This window comes from Pseudochaenichthys georgianus, chromosome 9 (genome assembly GCF_902827115.2).
Source record: "Pseudochaenichthys georgianus chromosome 9, fPseGeo1.2, whole genome shotgun sequence".
Lineage (NCBI taxonomy): Eukaryota > Metazoa > Chordata > Actinopteri > Perciformes > Channichthyidae > Pseudochaenichthys > Pseudochaenichthys georgianus.
Genome location: NC_047511.1, coordinates 38,352,976 through 38,371,854, shown reverse-complemented (window position 1 = coordinate 38,371,854; position 18,879 = coordinate 38,352,976). Strand labels below are relative to the sequence as shown.

At 41.4% G+C, this 18,879-nt stretch overlaps 2 protein-coding genes across 11 annotated transcripts in view; both read left to right on the top strand.

Annotated features, from left to right (window-relative positions):
- The window catches only part of ank1a (ankyrin 1, erythrocytic a), a 95,281-nt gene extending 83,487 nt beyond the window's left edge, over positions 1-11,794 (top strand). For 4 of the 10 annotated variants that reach the window (XM_034090989.2, XM_034090990.2, XM_034090986.2 and 1 more), the window contains 6 exons: positions 2,082-2,736; positions 2,867-3,215; positions 5,238-5,321; positions 5,602-5,754; positions 6,798-6,896; positions 8,076-11,794. In XM_034090989.2, coding sequence (XP_033946880.1) covers positions 2,082-2,736; positions 2,867-3,215; positions 5,238-5,321; positions 5,602-5,754; positions 6,798-6,869 — 1,313 coding nt within the window. In that variant the 3' untranslated portion in view covers positions 6,870-6,896; positions 8,076-11,794. Of the gene's footprint in view, positions 1-2,081; positions 2,737-2,866; positions 3,216-3,948; positions 4,432-5,237; positions 5,322-5,601; positions 5,755-6,797; positions 6,897-8,075 lie in introns of those variants that run through there. The other 6 variants (XM_034090987.2, XM_071204418.1, XM_034090992.2 and 3 more) reach the window with 6 other exon arrangements.
- Positions 11,795-12,323: 529 nt separating this feature from the next.
- On the top strand, positions 12,324-17,756 carry eif4ebp1 (eukaryotic translation initiation factor 4E binding protein 1). Its single transcript, XM_034091958.2, has 3 exons — positions 12,324-12,769; positions 15,200-15,388; positions 17,091-17,756. Exons 1-3 carry the CDS (start codon positions 12,634-12,636, stop codon positions 17,120-17,122), a joined length of 357 nt encoding a protein of 118 aa, XP_033947849.1. The 5' UTR covers positions 12,324-12,633; the 3' UTR covers positions 17,123-17,756.
- The last annotated feature ends 1,123 nt before the right edge of the window (positions 17,757-18,879 follow it).

The following is an 18,879-nucleotide window of genomic DNA, read 5'->3' as shown; positions in this document are numbered from 1 at the left end:
AGTTTCTGTGGTGTCGCCCAAACACACTCGTAACACAACATAGATGTTGATATATTATCATAGTCTGTCTTTCTATTTTATAAACAGACTAAAAAGAAATATATTTTTTAATTCACACATGGTCCTTCACCTCATAGAGAAATACTTACTACTACAGTTGTTACTCTTACTTCTAAAATAGACTCGGTCATGTTCCTCAGATATGCAAACAATGTATACAGAAGTTCATCTTCAAGTATTTGAAAATAGGAGATCGGTTTCACTTCTTTGTAAATAGATCTAATATATTATTATAGCTCTAACCGTATTTGCAGCAGCTTACTGTATAATACTATTATTAAATGCAGCATTTAAGGTGTAGCCAAAGGGCAATCACACGTTTGTGATTAGGGCCCCCTAATCTTTCAAGGATCCTGCGGTCCTATTATTACTTCCAAACATAAACTATTTACTCATTATCATTGTTCTGTGTTCAGGTTTTACAATTAGATATTCTGTCAGCCACGGATGCATCCAGAGTCATTGCTGTGTTACGGCAGATTTTTGTGTTTTACCTTAATAAACAAAGCACAAAATGAACAATGTAAAATATAAGAATGCTAGTTTCCACAGACACACCGACAGAGGGGCTGAAAGTAGGACAAGAGGTCCTTCTGGCTGCTTGGTGTCACAAATATCTCCTGCACACTCAGCAGTCAACAGAAACACTGCCAACCATGAATCAAGTTACACCCCACAGCTCTGCACAGCTTTCTCATCACTATGAGAACACACACACACCCACACACACCCCTACATCTCTCTCTGTCTCTTATCTACATACTCTGCCCTGCACAACATCTCCTATTTCATCGTCTGGTTAAAGTAGTTCCTGGTAAGACATCCTGTAGTGTTAGTCATGGTGCCACTCACACTTTTGTTAACATACATTCCCATTCATCATTTACTTAAACTATTCAACTATTTAGCATGAAATAAGGCATATTGTGTATATAGTGCATTCTTCATAGTTTTCAACTGGATTTAGCTTCCCTTATATGCAATGTAAAGTTACTATCTCAATAAAAAAAAACATTCCTGCTGCTGGGACACTGTGCTCTATCATGCCAGGTCTGCTTTTACAAAGAGAACGATATTGTCACAAAGGGTGTTCAAGACAGTTGAAGGAGTGACCTGAGTCCAAAGCCCATTATCCATGTGCAGTTTTTCTAATTGATATAATTGCACTTGAAATACTCATTCAAATCAATGTTTGAGGCAGCAGCCATGTGACTTTCACATCAAGTGTATGTGTTTGCATATATCAGCAGTACCTTACGTTATATGTTTATATAGCTGTGTTACATTGAATGTATTATAATAAATACGTGTCAATATGAGTGCAAGCAGCTGGGTGGAGTGAGCTAATGTGTGTGTGTGTGTGTGTGTGTGTGTGTGCGTGCGTGTGTGTGTGTGTGTGTGTGTGTGTGTGTGTGTGTGAGGAGAGACTGAGATTGCCTGCGTGCATGCTATCCAGCCTGACAATGATATTAACCTGCCTGTTTTTCCGAGTGGGTTTGAATGCATGCATATCTGAGTATGAGTGTGATCGTACGAGAGTGAGCAAGTGTGTTTATGGCATGTGTATGTGTGTCAAGTGTGCGTCCCTGCTGGACAGGTGTGTGTCATCGCCCCGGGTTTGGGGCAGAGGCATTGATTCCTGACAGCTTCCTGCAGGTGGCAGCCAGCAGAGCAGCATCAGTCACTGCTGGGTCCAAAACAAAGTGTCAGTCAGTGCGTCCGGCTGTGTCTGCTGCTGCTGGCTGGTGGAGCTTGACAAGCCCTCTTCTAAAAGCTGCCCTCTTGTCCTAAGCTCCTTGCACCTTTATTCTAGCTCCTATTGTCTTGGCCCTCCCCTCTCTCCTTCCCCACTTCTCTCCCATTTGTCCCTTCAGCCTCCTCTACTCCCCCACTCCCCCCTAGTTCCCCAGCTCCTGGGCAGGGGAGCTTACCCCCCTCCCGTGGTCCCGGTGCTGTGGGGGTGAGGTGGGGAGCGAGGCGGGGGGCCGGGTGTCAGTGTGCCTCTCTCTGTCTCGCTCCAGGTTATGGGCTCGTGCAGGACGAGCTTCTCTCACCGGCCTCCATGCAGTACAGCCTGCCCTCCCCGCTGGGCGCTGAGCCTTACTGGCAGGAAGTCTCCAGTCTGGACTGTGCCCCTATTGCCACCACAGAAGAAGACACCCTCATGGAGATGTCTGATGTGCAGGTGTGGCCAACAGGCAACAGCCCGTCCCTGGTGCCTGTGGAGGATTCCTCGCTGGAGTGCAGCAATGCTGACGATTCAGAGGGTCTCCTGGGGCTGCCGTACGGAAGTCTGGGTCGGCCGGCCAGTCAGGCCAGCGCAGCCAGCGGAGGGGGTGGGGTGCTGAGTGGATCCATTGAGCTGCCCGAAGACGATTCAGAGATGGGCGTTGAGTCGCTCAGCACTGCAACACCAGCCTCGGTTGTGGGCACCATCGCCGGGATCAATCTTAACGGGCTGAACAATTGTCAGAGGTCAGGGGCAAGTTCGGAGGTATCAGCAGTCACAAGTACGGCTGGCGGAGATGGAGCTGGAAGAAGAGGAGGAGGAGGAAGAGGAGGAGGAGGGACGGGCTCAGAGGAAGGGCTTTCTCTTGTTGCAGGACAGCAAAGGGTGTATGCTCGGCTGAGTGAGTCACCTGGTCTAAGCTGTGTTGCAGACCGGAATGGAGACAGGTGAGTTAGTGGTGAACAGATGTGTCTTTCTTACAAAGGAGGTGACCGCTAAGGGGTTATTAATAGTTGTTTAACGTAAGCATACAAATGACATGTACCATCTTTACATTGATCCACTCTCCCCTTCCAGGTCAGGTAATGGTGGAAACGGAGGTGGTGGAGGCTCTTTCCTTTCCTACCTGCAGGAACAGTCGGGCCCGGGGTGGATCCCTGTCACTGACCCCACACAGGCCTGGGTGGGCACGCAACCTAAACCCAGGCAGGCCATGGAAGGCATGATATCATCAGTATGTAACGCTGTGGATGGAGACCCGTCCCACGCGTCCCAGGAGGCCTTACTTCAGCCGGTGAGGGACATGGGGCACTCGGAGATCTTACGAGGGCACTTCAGAGGTACCCAGCCATTTGAGAAGGGTTTGGGCTTCCCGCACAGGGTACCAGAGCTGAGGGCCTGGGATGACGTGCGACTGAAGGGCCAGGTGAGTGTGTCGCTCCTCCCATACCAAATAAGAGGCATGTTACTGTGTAATGTGAAAAGTTATACGATGTTTCACTTTGGAGGGAGCGACAAATGAGACTTGAACTGCTGTAATGCAATGCCTTTAAACTTATTTCAACATTAAACAAATCAGATTTAGATTAGATCAATGATACATCCTAGAAAAACACACACACACACACACACACACACACACACACACACACACACACACACACAGTCTAGGGCCTAAGATGGGCACAAACAGTCGGGCCAAATATAGCAAACATTCTCACTGTCCCACTCATGTTACATGATCCCCCCACTCCAAACATTTCCACGTGCTAACTTACTCTGGCACTCAACACTGACCAAATCAGCTGTAAAACTGTACGAGAGCAGCGATGGAAAGTTCCCTTCAGGGCAGTTGTTGTTCATTCTGGTGAAAACAAGTCTTCAGTTTGGCTAAGTTGCACTTAAGCAAGAATATAGCGGCAGTACGTTGCACAATTGTATCTGCAGAGTGATGGTCTTTTGAGAAACTACTGAGGTTTAAGGATTAGAAATAGTTTGTAGTTAAAGTACCTGAAGAAGTCAGGGGACACGTTTCTCAGTGCTCGTACCACAGCAGACGGAGCAGAGCGGAGAAGCCAGAGGTATTTAAAGCCCACAGATCACATGGTCAGAAAGAGAGAGAGGTGGGAATAGAAGACTCCCAAAGTTGCGTTTGCTTGGATTTGATGTCATTGAGTGGATACTCCTGGCCTGCCTGGGGGAAGGACAAGGAATAGAGACTCAAGGGAAATGCCCACTGCCACAACTAATGGAGGAAGGACATGAACTACAAACAATCCAACTTTAACTGAACCCGTGATAGAAGGCCGCACGCTGCAGCTGTTGCCTTTTGCGCCAGCTGAGCCGCATTGGAAACGACTCGCTGAGGGCCTGTATTATCGTGGGTGGGTCTGTGTTGATTTGCCGGGGATCAGAGCGAGGCGATGTGGGCCCTGGTGACAGAGCTCCTCTTCAGCTTCGTGCTGCTGGCCTTCCTGGTCATCAGCTGTCAGAATGTCCTCCACATAGCCAGCGGCTCCGTGCGGTCTGTGCTCACCTACATACACACTCAGCTGGACCGCGAGCTCGGGGAGGGCGAGGGAGTGGCCGATGAAGAGGAGAACGTCACCACCAGAGTGGTCCGCCGCAGAGTCATCCTCGAGGTACAGGGCGAGGGCTAGAGGACGGTGGAGCCCAATTTGAGGACATGTACATGCAGGAAACAGGGGAGAGACGGTGTTTGGTGAAAGGCTACAGGATAGGTTCATGGTGATAGGGTACACGGTTGTACGGGCTTTACTGCACTGGAGTGGGTGTAACAAAAGCTGCAGTGAGGATTAACTGAGGACACTCTGTACATGAGGAAACTTTGTGTATGGCAAAAGGGAATTGAAGGAATACATAATAATAATAACTCACCTTCTATTCATTTGTTTCACTTTGACTAACGACAATTTGTTATGCAAATGTTGCCAAAGGTATTTTCTGCTGTTACATATGTATGTAGATGATGTTGGCCTCAACACGTTCGGACACTTCCTAATGTATCTCTGTTGACATGTTTTATTCTGGTCTGCACAAGCGGACTGGCCTTTGTCCTCGTCTGGCTGTAGGAATGCCTTTAAGCCTATATATAGCTCTGTAGACACGCTGCAAAGTAGTAGCATTGACATGATCCTTATCTGTAATTATTAATGTCGCTAAGAAACACCACGGATCCCAACTGTCTGATGTACGTGCTTCTGCAAACAACCCCTCTAACCCCTCACCCCGTGTCATGTTTCCAGAGGAGTTTATGGCATGCCCGTTATTACGCTGCGATGACACGGCCTCTATATTAACTTGCATTAGGGCCATACTATATGTTGTACTGTGGATAGTCAGATATTGTAGCAGTTGCACCTTAATGTTGGAAGTGCAATTTATTTAAAAACATTATTTAAGGATGCAAATATTTGTTTTACCGCAGGGCGATGAGGCTGAAGATCTTCCTGGGGAGCATGTAAGCGAGGAACAGTTCACAGATGAACATGGAAACATTGTCACAAAAAAGGTCAGCCATTGCAACATATTTGTACTATTTTCTCAGATTGTTTTCTCCTTTGTCAGTGTCACAACACTCACTCAACATCTCTCCACATAATTGATTATTAAGCTGATAATCAATTATGTTGACGTGTGGTTCATCATAAAAAGTATCACTCTATAATATAGACATTTCCTCCATTCCTTTTATATTTCACCAACTCTGTCTTTTCACTGCCTTATTCCCACTCTCTGCCTCCATCCACCACTCTCTCCCACCCCCTTGTGTACATGTGTGTATCTGGTAGATTGTGCGTAAGGTTGTGCGCAGAGGGAAGGGTTCAGTTGAGGAGGGGGTTCAGGAGGTGAGCCTGGATGGTTCTCTGCAGGACGACAAGGAGCTGGAGCTCGATGCAGAGCAGTTCATGAGCTACGCCATCCTGGGCCGGGACAGCAGCAAGGTGGGCTTCTGATCTGCAGGCAGCTGACCATCTGATGGGGGCCTGTCTCATTTAATGTACAGCTAGTTTATGGGGCTCTGAAGTCAGCTTGAAAGTCTCATCGTGGTATCCCAGGCATTTCCCGACAGCCCTTGAATAACCTGCATGAGCTTCAACACAACAGGCTGAGAACAGTGTGTGTCCTTTGATATTATTAAGTCCTAAATCACGAGTAGGGATTGAATGTAAAGTTTGTTTTCTGTTTTTGCTAACAGTCCACCGGTCCATTCAGACTTTCATCACTTTAGTCATCGCTAAGCCGCACCTACACTTATCATTGTTTGTTATTATACATTAATGTCTGAGTGACTTGATTGTGGCTCCATGCAGTGGCTATATCTTTCCATTATCTCAATGACTGACACTTGTCTTTTCTGCCTTCATTAAAGTGTATAGTCCTTCAACTGTGACTGTGTGCTGTATCACTCAAACATGCAAGACTCTCTGTGTCAGAGTGGGTCAAATATTATTTACAATCTGTTGTCAACGTTACCTGCAAAATGTGGCAGATGATTAAACACATGAAATCAATTCAGAATATTAGGGTCCTTTGTTGTCAAATCCCACCCATCTGAATATGAAAAATTAATTGTAAAAATATGTTTGTAAATATTATTTGACGCAGGTCTTCTCTGAAACCCAAAGACTGTCTGATGGGCTCTTATCTTCAACTGTCTTTCCAACTGCCACCCAATCACTTTGTCCTTGCTCGATTGTTTATACAGCATTTCTTTTTTTTCCCCTCTGTCCCCTTCCTTCACGTATCTGTTTCTCACACTTCTATTACATCTGTTTTTCCTGTTCATTTCCTGTCCTCTCTTTTCTTGTGGGACTGCTTCTTTCCCCTGTTGTTCCATTTCTGTTTCCTTTCCTCATCTGTCATGTCTCCTTTATTTCACTCTCCCGTACTAATGTTCCCTCAACCTGTTGTTCGGCTCTCTTCATCCCACCTCTTCTCAACCCTTGCACCTCTTCTGCTGCCAACCCCTTCCCCCCTGATGTAGCCCGATTCTGTGGATGTGAAGAAAGGTGCTCAGATAGTGAAATGTGCCAGTCTGCGGAGAGTTAAGCAATGAGGCAGAGTGAGTGCTGCGTCCCTGCAGGTACGGGACTGACCCACAGACCTGTGGGCTAGACCATTTAATCCAGTCTCTCTGGGTTAAATGCATCTGAATGTACCTTTTAATTCAATACTAATGACTTGTAACGTGATTCTGGCACAGCAAAATAAATGTTCAGTTTAACAAAGGGTACAAAATTATAAAAACACAGAAAAAGAATAAGGATTGAAGACTGTCGGATCAGTTGAACAACTCAATTAAAGTCTCAGAAAATGGGGAATTTCCATGAACACCATTTTTAAATATGTCTTAAATGTAATTTATTGTATTATAAATTGTCAGCATTAATGCAGAAGTGATACTTTATTCCTTATTCATTTTATTTTTCAATACCTACCTCCCCGTGTTTACAACCTAAACAATAGAAGTTGAGGCTGCTCGCCTTTGGCAAAATGCTTTACTTTAAATGTATGGAGTTATATTGGTGAGTAAAATGAAACGGATTGGGCACATAATTGATTTTGGTCTGCTTAAATTAAATTGTTCTTTGTGTGATAACAATTTCTCTAAAATGTGTCATTTATGTATTTGTAAAAACGAGTTTATGTGCACTCAATATAATGCCATACAGACAAACGACGAAGTTTGACGCAAGTAGAGCATCATTGTTCAGCTATAAATAATGTCAGGCCAGTTTATTTCTTCATGCATGCTGTAACAAGCTGGAAAAAGGGTTGGCACAGTGAGCACTCAGCAAAACAAGCAACCAAAAAGGATCTTGTAATGTGTCAGCTCCAAGGTCAAAGCTGCAAAGCCAGTTGCTATCTGGAGCCACTGCAGTGTGTGTGTGTTTGTGTGTGTGTTTGTGAGTGTGTGTGCATCTGTGACTTGCCCTTTCTAACATAAAGGCCATGACATTCCTGATATTACTGATACGTCAAGTGACTCCCTACTGAATGTTAAACCACTTCTGCCAACCATTTTTGCTTCATGCTTCTGCAGAAACAATGTGCTGTTTTATAAAGTATAACATTGATCAGAATTAGAGAGGAATTCAGTTCAGCTTTAACTGTTGGGAATTTCCAATATGGACAGTTTAGCTACGGCAAATTGAAAGACTGCATATACTCACTTTTGCATTGACTTACTGCAACCTGCATGTCTGCTCCGTAGATTCCTGGTAGGTTGTATCTAAATCAACGTGTTTCCTTGTCTCCACAGAGTTCTCCACAGGATTCAACCCCTTCACCAAACCCATCCTACATGGACACATGACCAGCAGCAGCTGACAGGAGGAAGAACACACATTAAAAGGCAAACAGACAGAAATGAACGGCAACGCCACAACCATAGCGGCTTTGCCGACTATCAGCACGCACTGGAAGAGAAGGATACAGAATTACTCGTAGTTTTTATTACCTTTTTTTTTTTTAAAGAAACTGTGGGAAAAAATACATCTACTATACATTAGGCTAGAAGCATGATTTCGTATAAAAAAAAAACACACAAAAAAAAACTAGCAACCAAAATGTGCTTCCTGTTATCTGTATCAGCATGAGTGACTGCTGCTGCATGGCCTGTCTTTAACTACAAATACTGAGGGAATATAGGGGTGGGGAGGGATGGGGAGGACACACTGCTGAATGGGACAGGCATGCAATGTTGGGTATGGTCAATAACTGGCCGTTTTTAAACCAACGGGTGAAAACTTCATCAGTCAAATTTAAGAAAAGTGGAGACTAAAATACTGAGAAATACAAAATCTCTAGGCAACAGGTTACTCCCCCTCCTCTCTGCCACACTCTCCCAGCTAAGCCCCCAAACTAGTTTCAAACCTGTCCCAGTGCTCTCAAAGTCCTGTAAAGCTACAATTATCACCCAAGGATATCAGTGTTGTACATAATATCGTATGCACTCAAATGCTCTACGTGACTGTGTGTTACGTGTGTTGTTTATGTTTTAAGATCCTTATGCGATGCCACTGATGCTGCTGTTTCAGGTACATAAGAAATTATTCCCCGTTTTTCTTGTTTGGTTTGTTCCATCGGTCTGAACCTATATATCATTCTATATATCCTGAGATCTTTGTGGGTACAACAACAAGCAAATATCGTGTCGCTATGCCTGTTTTTAAACGTTGCATTTTTGTGTCAGGTTGTTTGTTTCTTTGTGCTTTTCATGTGCTTCAACCCTTTGCGTTTGACATGTCAAACTGTAGAGGGAAGACATACTGTAGGTCAGTTAACTGTACTGTGGGGTTTTCGAGCTTTGGGAGGCTGGTTTCTGCAGTAAACCCGCCTCCCTAATCTTCCCTCAGAGTGGGTTGCCTTGTGGAGAAGGTGAAAAAGAGATTTATGATGAGGGACAGATTAACCTACTCTACTATCCCACTCCTCCGCCTTTTCTTGTCCCCAGTGTGCCGTAAATGTGAGGTTTCTGTTAATCAGGTGTCTGAACCAAAACCACAATACCCTTACCCTAAATCTTGCCCTTAAAGCCCTACCTCTCCCCCCTCCAGTCAGCCTCTCAGAGTAGATGTAGCAGTCCTGTCCTCCTCCAGCAGGGGGCAGGATCTCACAATCAGCTCGTAGCAGTGTGTGTTTGACCACATCATGCAGTATTTGACACCACCACACATAAGGTGCACTTATAAACCATCTCACCCCCACCAGTAGATGTCCCTTGATGAGAGTAAAGTCACTGACATGCTGGTAATAATGTAGCACTGGGAAACAGAGTTAGCTGGAGAAAGGAAAGTGTTGGATCGAGGGTCGAGGACGTGTTGAGCTTTCATGTTTGTCTCCTTGGCAATGTTTGGAAGGTAGCAAAGACAGTCAGTCGCCAATCACTGTGATGAGAAACTGTAATACTGACCCGCAACTGTGAGCCTGCCCCCTCCCATAGCGTGTCTCTCGTTGCACTCCTTTCTTTGGTGTTATGTCTTTTGTTGTCATGATTTACTGACTTACCTGTACATCAGAAGAAGCAATAACTGCTTATAAAAGGAATGGATTGTTTGTGTGCATGTGTTTGAGTGACAGAGAGGATTTTACGATCGCAGATCATGTTCTTCCAAAGCTCAGGCTTACAATCACAGCTTTATGCTACTCCTCACTTCATGCAGAATGATGTCAGTACATTAGTATTCTACATTTCATCACTTTGCAACATTATAATAAACTGACTACCACTGGGCAAATATTGGTATGACCTCATACCAGCTGACCCATCTGCAAAGTGCCCAGTGTCGGTTTTTTCACTATGAAATGTAGGTATGTTTAGTACTAGCTTTCAAATCTTATTTACATTCATATGCACCTTGAAAGAAATCCTATTGAATGTGTGTGTGAGTGTGTGCTGTGTGTGTGTGATTTTAATATCATATATTCAGTCCTTGATATTGGGACATTTCGAAAGTTGTGATAATATTGCAGGACGTAATATTACAAATGGACAAAGAGCAAAAGCTCTGAGATTATAACTCTAATTCACATGTATTTTTTTAAGTTGATTTACCTCAATACGCGTGCCATCTCACATGATATCTGGTATACATGCATTCATTTCAAACATTATGTTAGACATTGAATGCTTTCTTGTGGAAAAAATGTCCGTCACAAAAATGTTGCAATAACCACCAATCAAAATGTGTTTGTTTTAGTACGGCTTCACAGCCAGAGATGATGAATGTAAATTCATGGTATATTATAAGTCTTGTTATAAAGTAGTCATCTTTGTGGCTGTGTACACTAGAGGATAGGGTATTAACTCTGTTGTTTCAACTCAGTAACTGCTGTTGATCATCATTATTCATTGCAAACATTCATAGAAACCATGGAATAGAAGAGATTTAAAGAGAGAAACCTAAAATAGGTTTTGGATATTTTTACAAATATCCCATCATCAGATTTTATTTTTTATTTTATTGTGTTTTAAAACAAGTTTAGATGTCAAAAGAGATTACACAGTAGTGTAATTGTATAACCCCTTATGCACGGTTTGCTCTTCAAGGGCTTATAATTAAGGTATGCTTGGGTTGCTTTCTGAAGCAGGAGCCATTTATGGAGCTGCTGCTGATGTCAGGGTTGAGCTCGGGGAGGGGGTCGGATGAAAACACATTAAAATGGAGCACTTTGAAGTTCGATGGAGCTATTGCGGGAAGGCTTAGTGCCTCCGACGGTTAGTCTTTCAGGATGACAAGCATTTTTCCTCAACACAACCTAACCCTATCTATTTCTGCCCCTTTTACCAAATATAAGACTGAGCCGATTATAAGGCTTACACATGGTGACAGAGTGAACACAGTTTGAAAGGAGGAGTCCAACTAAGTGCAACAGAGGAGGGGTGGTTGCATCACAAAAATGAACAATGGAGAGCCCTGCACTGAGGGACAAAGGAGATGATGCCATGCACCAAGTTCATGCAAAAATATTAACTGTTGCAAAAACTAGAGAACACATGTATATTCCTTTAGAATGGATTGAAGACCTTATTAACGCAATAGCATATTACTCAATACTAAGGAATGCAACTGCGCACATGCACAGAAAATGTTTTTAAAATAAAAAGGCTATATATATAAAATATATGAAAATATATATATATGAAAATATATATTTACTTACTTAGAATGCTATGCACCCTTACTTGTCAACTGGGATTCTAATTATGTTATGGATGTACTTTTATCATCATACAGCTGTAGCTACCAAGAAACTGTTGAGTTCTGGGTAATGCCTGCAACCTGGGGATAAAACAGGGGTCTTGTGGGTATTTTAAACTTTTGTTTTGCTTTTTTTTTATTGTTATGGAGAGTCAAACATGAATTTAAAATATACATGTAAAAGCCTTTTAATCCAATGAAATCCGAGGACATCTATTGACAATTAACTCTGTACACCAGCTCTACATTTACAAAAATTAATAAAGAAATGAAATGTCTTTGTCTACAGTGTATATACTTCTGTGTGAGATGCATGATCCACTCGTGCACGCAACTGCTGATGATCATACTGTAATTGGAACAAAACAAGTGTTATATGTTGAACTGCTTTAGGCTTTATCATGTGCACACTGCTGCTATGAATAGGAAACCATATTATGAGCCTTCCAACAAAGTACCAGTGGCTCAACCATGTTTGTCTTGAAAAAAAGTTAAGTAGTGTATTAATTATCACTATCCATTGAATACACGCAGTCCTGCAAACTGGCAGCTATCGCTTGTGTTCAGCACAGGTTCAATATAATTAAACAGTTCCTCTAGAAAGGTAATAAGAAGTTAAAAGCATCCTTTATCTATCTATTTGACCTAAGAATCAAATCATGAAGTTTATATTAGGACATTGAGGCTCTATTAAGATAACAGAGGGTGATTTGAACTTTGTCCAACCCGTTGTAAAGACATGACGTGCCAGCAGAGGGCGGAACAAGTTAATGTTGTCCATCTCAGGAGTGTTGTCCCTGCAGCCTTTCTGCAGTCTGTCCGTTGTTTTGTGTGCATGAGAAGGGTGACTAGAAGCAGAGGAACGCGTGCACAGGTCTTTTTTAAAGAAAGCACCTGGACACGTTGTGTGTGAGACTGCATGTTGTAATGTCACGAATTTAGATACTACATTTCATCATTTGCACTTAAAAAAAAGAGCTATTTATTTTTATTTAACCGAAAGAAGCTGTATTGTTGAGCCAAAGCAGGCGCGCTGTGGCTTTATTGTTTTGGAAAACCAGTACTTTCTGCCTGTTTCATTCTATTTAGTTAAATAGTGTTACTATAAGATAAAAGATGTCCACTGAATTCCTGAAGACCACTGCCAAGGCCATCCCGTCGACCAGGAGGGTGACCATCAACGACGCGGCGCACATGCCCCAGGATTACTCCACTACTCCTGGAGGAACCCTGTTTAGCACGACCCCCGGTGGTACGTACTAAGTTAAACATGTGCCAATAATAAGATATGCAGTTTCCTATAGTCATACAGGAGTTTTACTCGTATGAATAAACAGCTGTATTGTCAGAGCGTGAAGCAAGAAAAGCTCAGGCTAACTCCATGAGGTCTGCTGCTGTCACTGAGCACAGCCAGCTGCTAGCATTGCATCAGCTAACTGCTAAAGCTAACTAGCACATTTTTGACTGAAAAACAGAGAAGGAATTACTGGCTCTGATGCAGTGGTGTAAAGAAACTAAGTACATTTACTCAAGCTTAGCTAGACTTTTGAGAGACTTGTACTTTACTTTATTATTTTTCTTTTTTGCTACTTCATAGGCCTACTTTTACCCCACTACAATACAGAGGTAAATATTGTACGTTTACTCCACTACATTTGTTTGGTACCTTTAGTTTGTTAGCATATTAATGTGAAATGTACACTTAAATAATACTTTATTTACACCTGGAGTAAAATTCACAAGCTACCCTGCACTATACAAAGTCATTAAAACCAAAAAACAGTTTTAAGTCCTGAGAAAGTAAAATAAGATATGTGTGTAAAACTACACTGCGTAGCCAAGTAACTTTGATTTAACTAGGCCAGTAGGGCTTTCCTCTTGATAATAACTGCGGCGATGTATATGTTTTAGCTGAATACACGTTTTTTTAACCTTAACTGATGCACTTCTTTAATGTTGGTTATTTCTGATGTTAAGTCAAGTTTGTAACTGTTTGCAATAAAGTTGTGGGGCGCTGAACTGTTCTTTTGATTCTTATGCATTTTGATAGATAGTCATTCAAATTTGAAGGAGGGTGAACAAGCATCTTGAGGAACATTCATCATTAACTCCTCCAAAAAATATAGTTTATTTAATAATAACACTGAATATGTGAATCATAACAGCGATTGACAGCTGATATAAATAATATGATTATTAATATTATCATATTAATTCACACACACACACACACACACACACACACACACACACACATCGATGAGACAGTTAATTAATGTACTTATTGCAGCAGTACTTTGGTACCCCTGCTGGTCTTTTATTTGTTATTGTTCAGTTCAAATTCATTATTCAATTATGTCTGCCACCTTATATATTTATATTTAAGGCTTTACTGATGTGCCACAATTATGTCACCTAATGTTATTCAGTTAAAATATAAATATTGTGGCTTTCCAAGTTAACATTGATTGATATGACTGCGAACAAATCAGCATACTTCTGCCAGGGGATGCCACCCCTCAAAATCTCCTTCTACCCTCTTGCCACCCCATGAATATTTGTCTAGATCCGCCCCCGAGTACTTCTTCCACCTCTGCTCTGATGCAATAAAGTAATTATGACCATAGTTATTTGAGTTGTAGAATCTCAAATCACAGCTTTCTCGTGAAATGAGACGTGTTACAGTGTTGTTTTTAGGTTTTATCAGCTGATCTGTGAACGTTAGCGACACCTAACTGTCCTCTGCTGCTAATGACGTTTGTAGTGGTCTTATGTCACTGACAACTAAAGCTGTGATTGGTCCTTTCCAGAGTGAGTTTATTAACTGGTGTTCAATTAAGAGGACGTTTTAAATAGACTGTTTTCCTTTTTAATAAGAACGCATCGTAATGAAAAACATGAGACTTAGAAAAGTATTATTTAGTCATCTTTGGATTGGTGCTGCTCATTGATCATGTGGCGTAACCAGAATCAGAATTTCCTTTTTCTTTTCAAGTAAGTTTTCCGTTATACAAGGAATTTGCGCTCAAGTATTTGGTTGATACAATAAACAAATGCAATGAAAATACAGGCACAGTTCTGCAAGAGCCAAGAACATGAATATATAATGGAGAAGTAACAAAATAAATATGAAAAAACATATCTACAATTTAACTGTTTTAGAATGACTGAGTACAGTATGTGCAAGATGTGATCAGGGGGTCTGCAAACGTTCACAGTCAAAATAAACGCCCCTGTGGGTTGTGTGAGTTTCATATGCACAGCTGATGTACAGTACAAACCCAATAAGACTGAAATCATTAGTGGGTTTATATTTCTAGACTCTGGGGTCCATTGCAGTTCAACTTTCACCAGTGCTAGTACCTTTTTCTACTTCTGAAGTTTGATTTATACATGATACATAAATAAAGGGGTACACATTGTGTCCCTGTGTATGCCACTTCTTGTCATTTAATAGTTTGAAAGCCTAATATGTTAGATCAGACTTAATTATCTAGGATTAAAGTTCTACTAACAATAATAATTGTTAGTGCTATACTAGACCAAAGCGCTAGACTAGATACCTAAGGCATAAGAGCAAATAAGTAACAGAAACATTGAAGCATAAAATCCTATTAAATTGCTCTGTCTGAACTGCAAGGTTTCTCATCATCCCTCTCTTTCTTGCCTCTTCTCTGGAAAGGTACAAGAATCATCTACGACAGAAAGTTCCTGCTGGGTTGCCGCAGCTCTCCGGTGGCCAAGACTCCTCCTCGAGGTCTGCCTAACATTCCCGGGGTGACCAGTCCTCCCTCTAATGAACCCGGGAAGAAGGCCCCTAATGAAGAGCTACTGAACAACAAAACCACTGCTCCTGAAAGCAGCAGCACTGGTATGTTCACACACATCAGTGGAAAAGGTTCAATCTTTCGGCAGATTCAATACAGTGGGTTAAGTCTTACTTATCGAACAGAAAACAGTGTGTTTTGGTCAACGGTGCCAAAGCCCCCTACCTTGTCAACCCTGTTGGGGTTCCACAAGGGTCCATTCTTGGACCATTACTGTTTTCTCTGTACATTAATGACTTGCCTAATGTGTGTTCTGAGTTGAATGTACAAATGTATGCCGATGATGCGGTCATCTTTGTACACGGGAAAAATACTGAAATAATCACATCCTGTCTCTCAATTGCTTTGGACAAGGTTCAACACCGGCTGAACAACTTTTGCTTACAGTTAAATATAAAAAATCAGTATGCATGATGTTCAGTAAACGACCAGTCAAAATCAAAGGATCCAATGTGTTTTTAAACGGAGCAGAAATAGAACTAGTCTCCCACTTCAAGTATCTTGGAGTCATACTGGACTCGAACTTGACTTTTAAGAAACATATCAAGAAAGTATCCAATACCGTTAAATTCAACTTGCAACATTTTAAACAAATTAGACCTTTCTTCACTGTCCATGCTGCAAAGTCATACCTCCACTGTATAATTCTATCCCACATTGAATACTGTTTTACAAACTGGTCGTTTGCTTGTGCCACAAACCTGAAACCCATAGAACAAGAGAGCTATCAAGGTGTTTGACAGAAAGCCAAATTCATACCACCACTGTACCATCCTTGAAAAACACAATTTCTTGAGTTTTGACCATTTTAAGTCTTTTAAAAGTATGTGTTTTTAATGTGCATTGTCCCGGTTCAAATAAACGATTAAAAAAATAGACTTTGCATCTGGAGAAAAGGATTCTGACCTAACCGTTTTCTCTGGAGTTTACTGTTCACGCATGTTTTCATTTACTGGAAATATTTTGGTTTGGTTTAGGTAAGGTGTGGCGCTTGGGTTAAAGAGTGCAGGACATGATGAGGAAAACAATGAGGTCACATAGCTGTTTCTTAATTAAATGGATCTGAAGTTTATCAGCGTCAGACCGTACAAACAGAAATCTCTCTGTCGTAACTTCATTTAGACATTTTTCGTGTTTATTACATTATTCTTTACGTCCAGTACAAGTGAAGCAGACAATTGTTCTCACATACCAATTCAGGCAGGTCATCTCAGGGTTGCAGGAGGTGAAAGGCCCTGAACAGCTAACCACTGAAACAAACAGCACTGATGAATCCTTCGGGTTGGGTCAGTTATTTCTCCCAGTGGGGAAACAGCCTGCAGTGACACACTACCAGACCCTCTTTAATCGCTGAACATTTTTATTTAAGACATCTGGAACTCAGCTAAGGGCTGATATTGATATGTGTCCTGATATATTTGTTTTTCTTTATTTGATAAATTCACAAGAAGTTGCAGTCAATCAGAACCAAGCATATATTATAAATACATTTATTTAAAATAATGAAATTCATTTTAAGTTAAATGACTGCGTTGAAAACATATTAGTTGTGACTATTTGATTTTCTTATCAAATTAAACATTTCTCATTGTATCAAACTGTGCATTTAGCTATTTTCCTTCCAGGCTGTTTTATCACACAATGTTATCAGTTACTGCTCAATGAACTTATAATATGCAACTGTTAATATAGGAAACACTTTTTAGCTTGTTCTAATCAATATATATGTCTGTTTTCTTTTTCTAGGTGATGACTCACAGTTTGAAATGGACATCTAGGTGGTCCTGAAAGCAGTATTAAGATATCAGACGTACCAACACGATGCTGTGAAGAGAGGCTGTGAAGCACCATCTCATGCCTCATCAACCATTCCATGTAGACGGAGGTTTGCCCTCAGTGTCTCCAGTGTCGTAGTGTTTCAAAGTCTGTCTTTATCAATCTCCTTTGCTTGTTTTGCCCAGAACAAATCTGTAATGAAACGTTTTCTGTCTGCCTCTGGCTGGTTCTGATTTATGTGTGACAAAGTGTGCCTTCCTCTTGTGGCTAGATGTTTAAAGTCAACACTGAGAAGTACTTAACAACAACAAAGCCTCATCTCTGAGATAAATGAATGAAAATGAACAACAATAGAAAAAGTAATAATGACATTTTTCTGAATTTAAAACTATTCCAAAAGGGTTTTTCACTTGATGTGCTTTTATTTCCACTCATTTCCTGACAACTCTCTTCAGATATTTCCTTGCAATGCTCAATATACTGTATCATTTGTCGATCGTTCTCTTTAAAACAAGTCCTTCAACTGAAGTGTCATACAATGAATGTAAAACGTAATTTTGTTGATGAAATCTTTGAAACAGATTTTCACACGGTTTGTCGGGTGATAAAGCATTAAAGCAAACACTATGAAGCAAACATTGTCTTTGTCATGTGTGCTGGTCATCTCAGTGGCTTGTATGTTTGATAACCATGGACATGTGTTCAGTGGTCTGAATACACATTTCTCCTGGACAGTTTCATCTGAAAGAGCAAATGCTAACTTTATAGCAGTATTATAAAGTAAAGATTTGATTACCACAACTAAGTTTATAGCCGTTCCTTTACATAAAGTAGGTGAAAAGCCAATAAACAGTTTTGGTATGATAAACCTTGACTATGACATGTTGCTTTACAGCCTTTAGCACTTCCTGCGCTTCACTGATTCAGCACAAGTCATATCAGAGGAATTCCACCTCAAGGAGCCACCTCAGCTGATAACCTCGGTCAGTGGACTGTATAAAGAGAGGTCAATATACAACGGTACATACCTGGGAGAAGCTCCCTGCTTACAGCTAGAAAGGGCAGTGTCATCATACAACATGTCCCCCTCTGGCTGGCTCCTTGTTGATTCACTGTTTTCAGGGTTCATTCTGAAACGGCTTACCAGGCTTTCCCTTTGCTATTTTATTATATAGATGCTTCTAAATAATGGATGTCCCTGAATAACTGGCAGTATTGCACTAAAAGATTCAGGAGCACAAGCAGCCGTGTAAAGTTGTTCTCTTTTGTCTTCAAAGGTTGTGCAAATGGGACAAATCCATTTCTACAGATTGGTTTCAGTGGTAAACATTTCATTACCAAATCACAGGGTATATTATTGCTCAGTCTTAATCAAAATATTCTCCCTTCCCTCCCAGACTTTCCACGTAAAATGTTCTACTGAGAAAATTCCCTTCTAGAAACACGACTGAAGTTTTTCAAAGTCGCAGGAAATGTAGGTAATTTTAAGTCCTTTAAACAGCACAATAAAACAAAGTGAACCCCATTCTCAACTTCACCAAGCTTGAGCATCAAACTAGAGGTCCTGGAGTGCTTTAAACCTGCCGGCATCTAGGCTTTTGGTAATGTCCCTAAGCGTGAATGCTTACAAATGATACATCCCATAAAGTCCTGGACTTATTCTGTATGAGACACTTAGCTTGTAGTTTGTGCTTGTATCACAGAGGTCACGTCTGAAATACCTGTTTATTGGTCTATTCAATAAATGCTTAACAGGACC

Excerpts from the sequence above, each read along its gene's own strand:
- eif4ebp1 (XM_034091958.2), top strand. The coding sequence starts at position 12,634 with ATGTCCACTGAATTCCTGAAGACCACTGCCAAGGCCATCCCGTCGACC. Across the intron at positions 12,770-15,199 it reads GTTTAGCACGACCCCCGGTG|GTACAAGAATCATCTACGAC; the intron begins GTACGTACTAAG and ends TTCTCTGGAAAG. Across the intron at positions 15,389-17,090 it reads TCCTGAAAGCAGCAGCACTG|GTGATGACTCACAGTTTGAA; the intron begins GTATGTTCACAC and ends TTCTTTTTCTAG.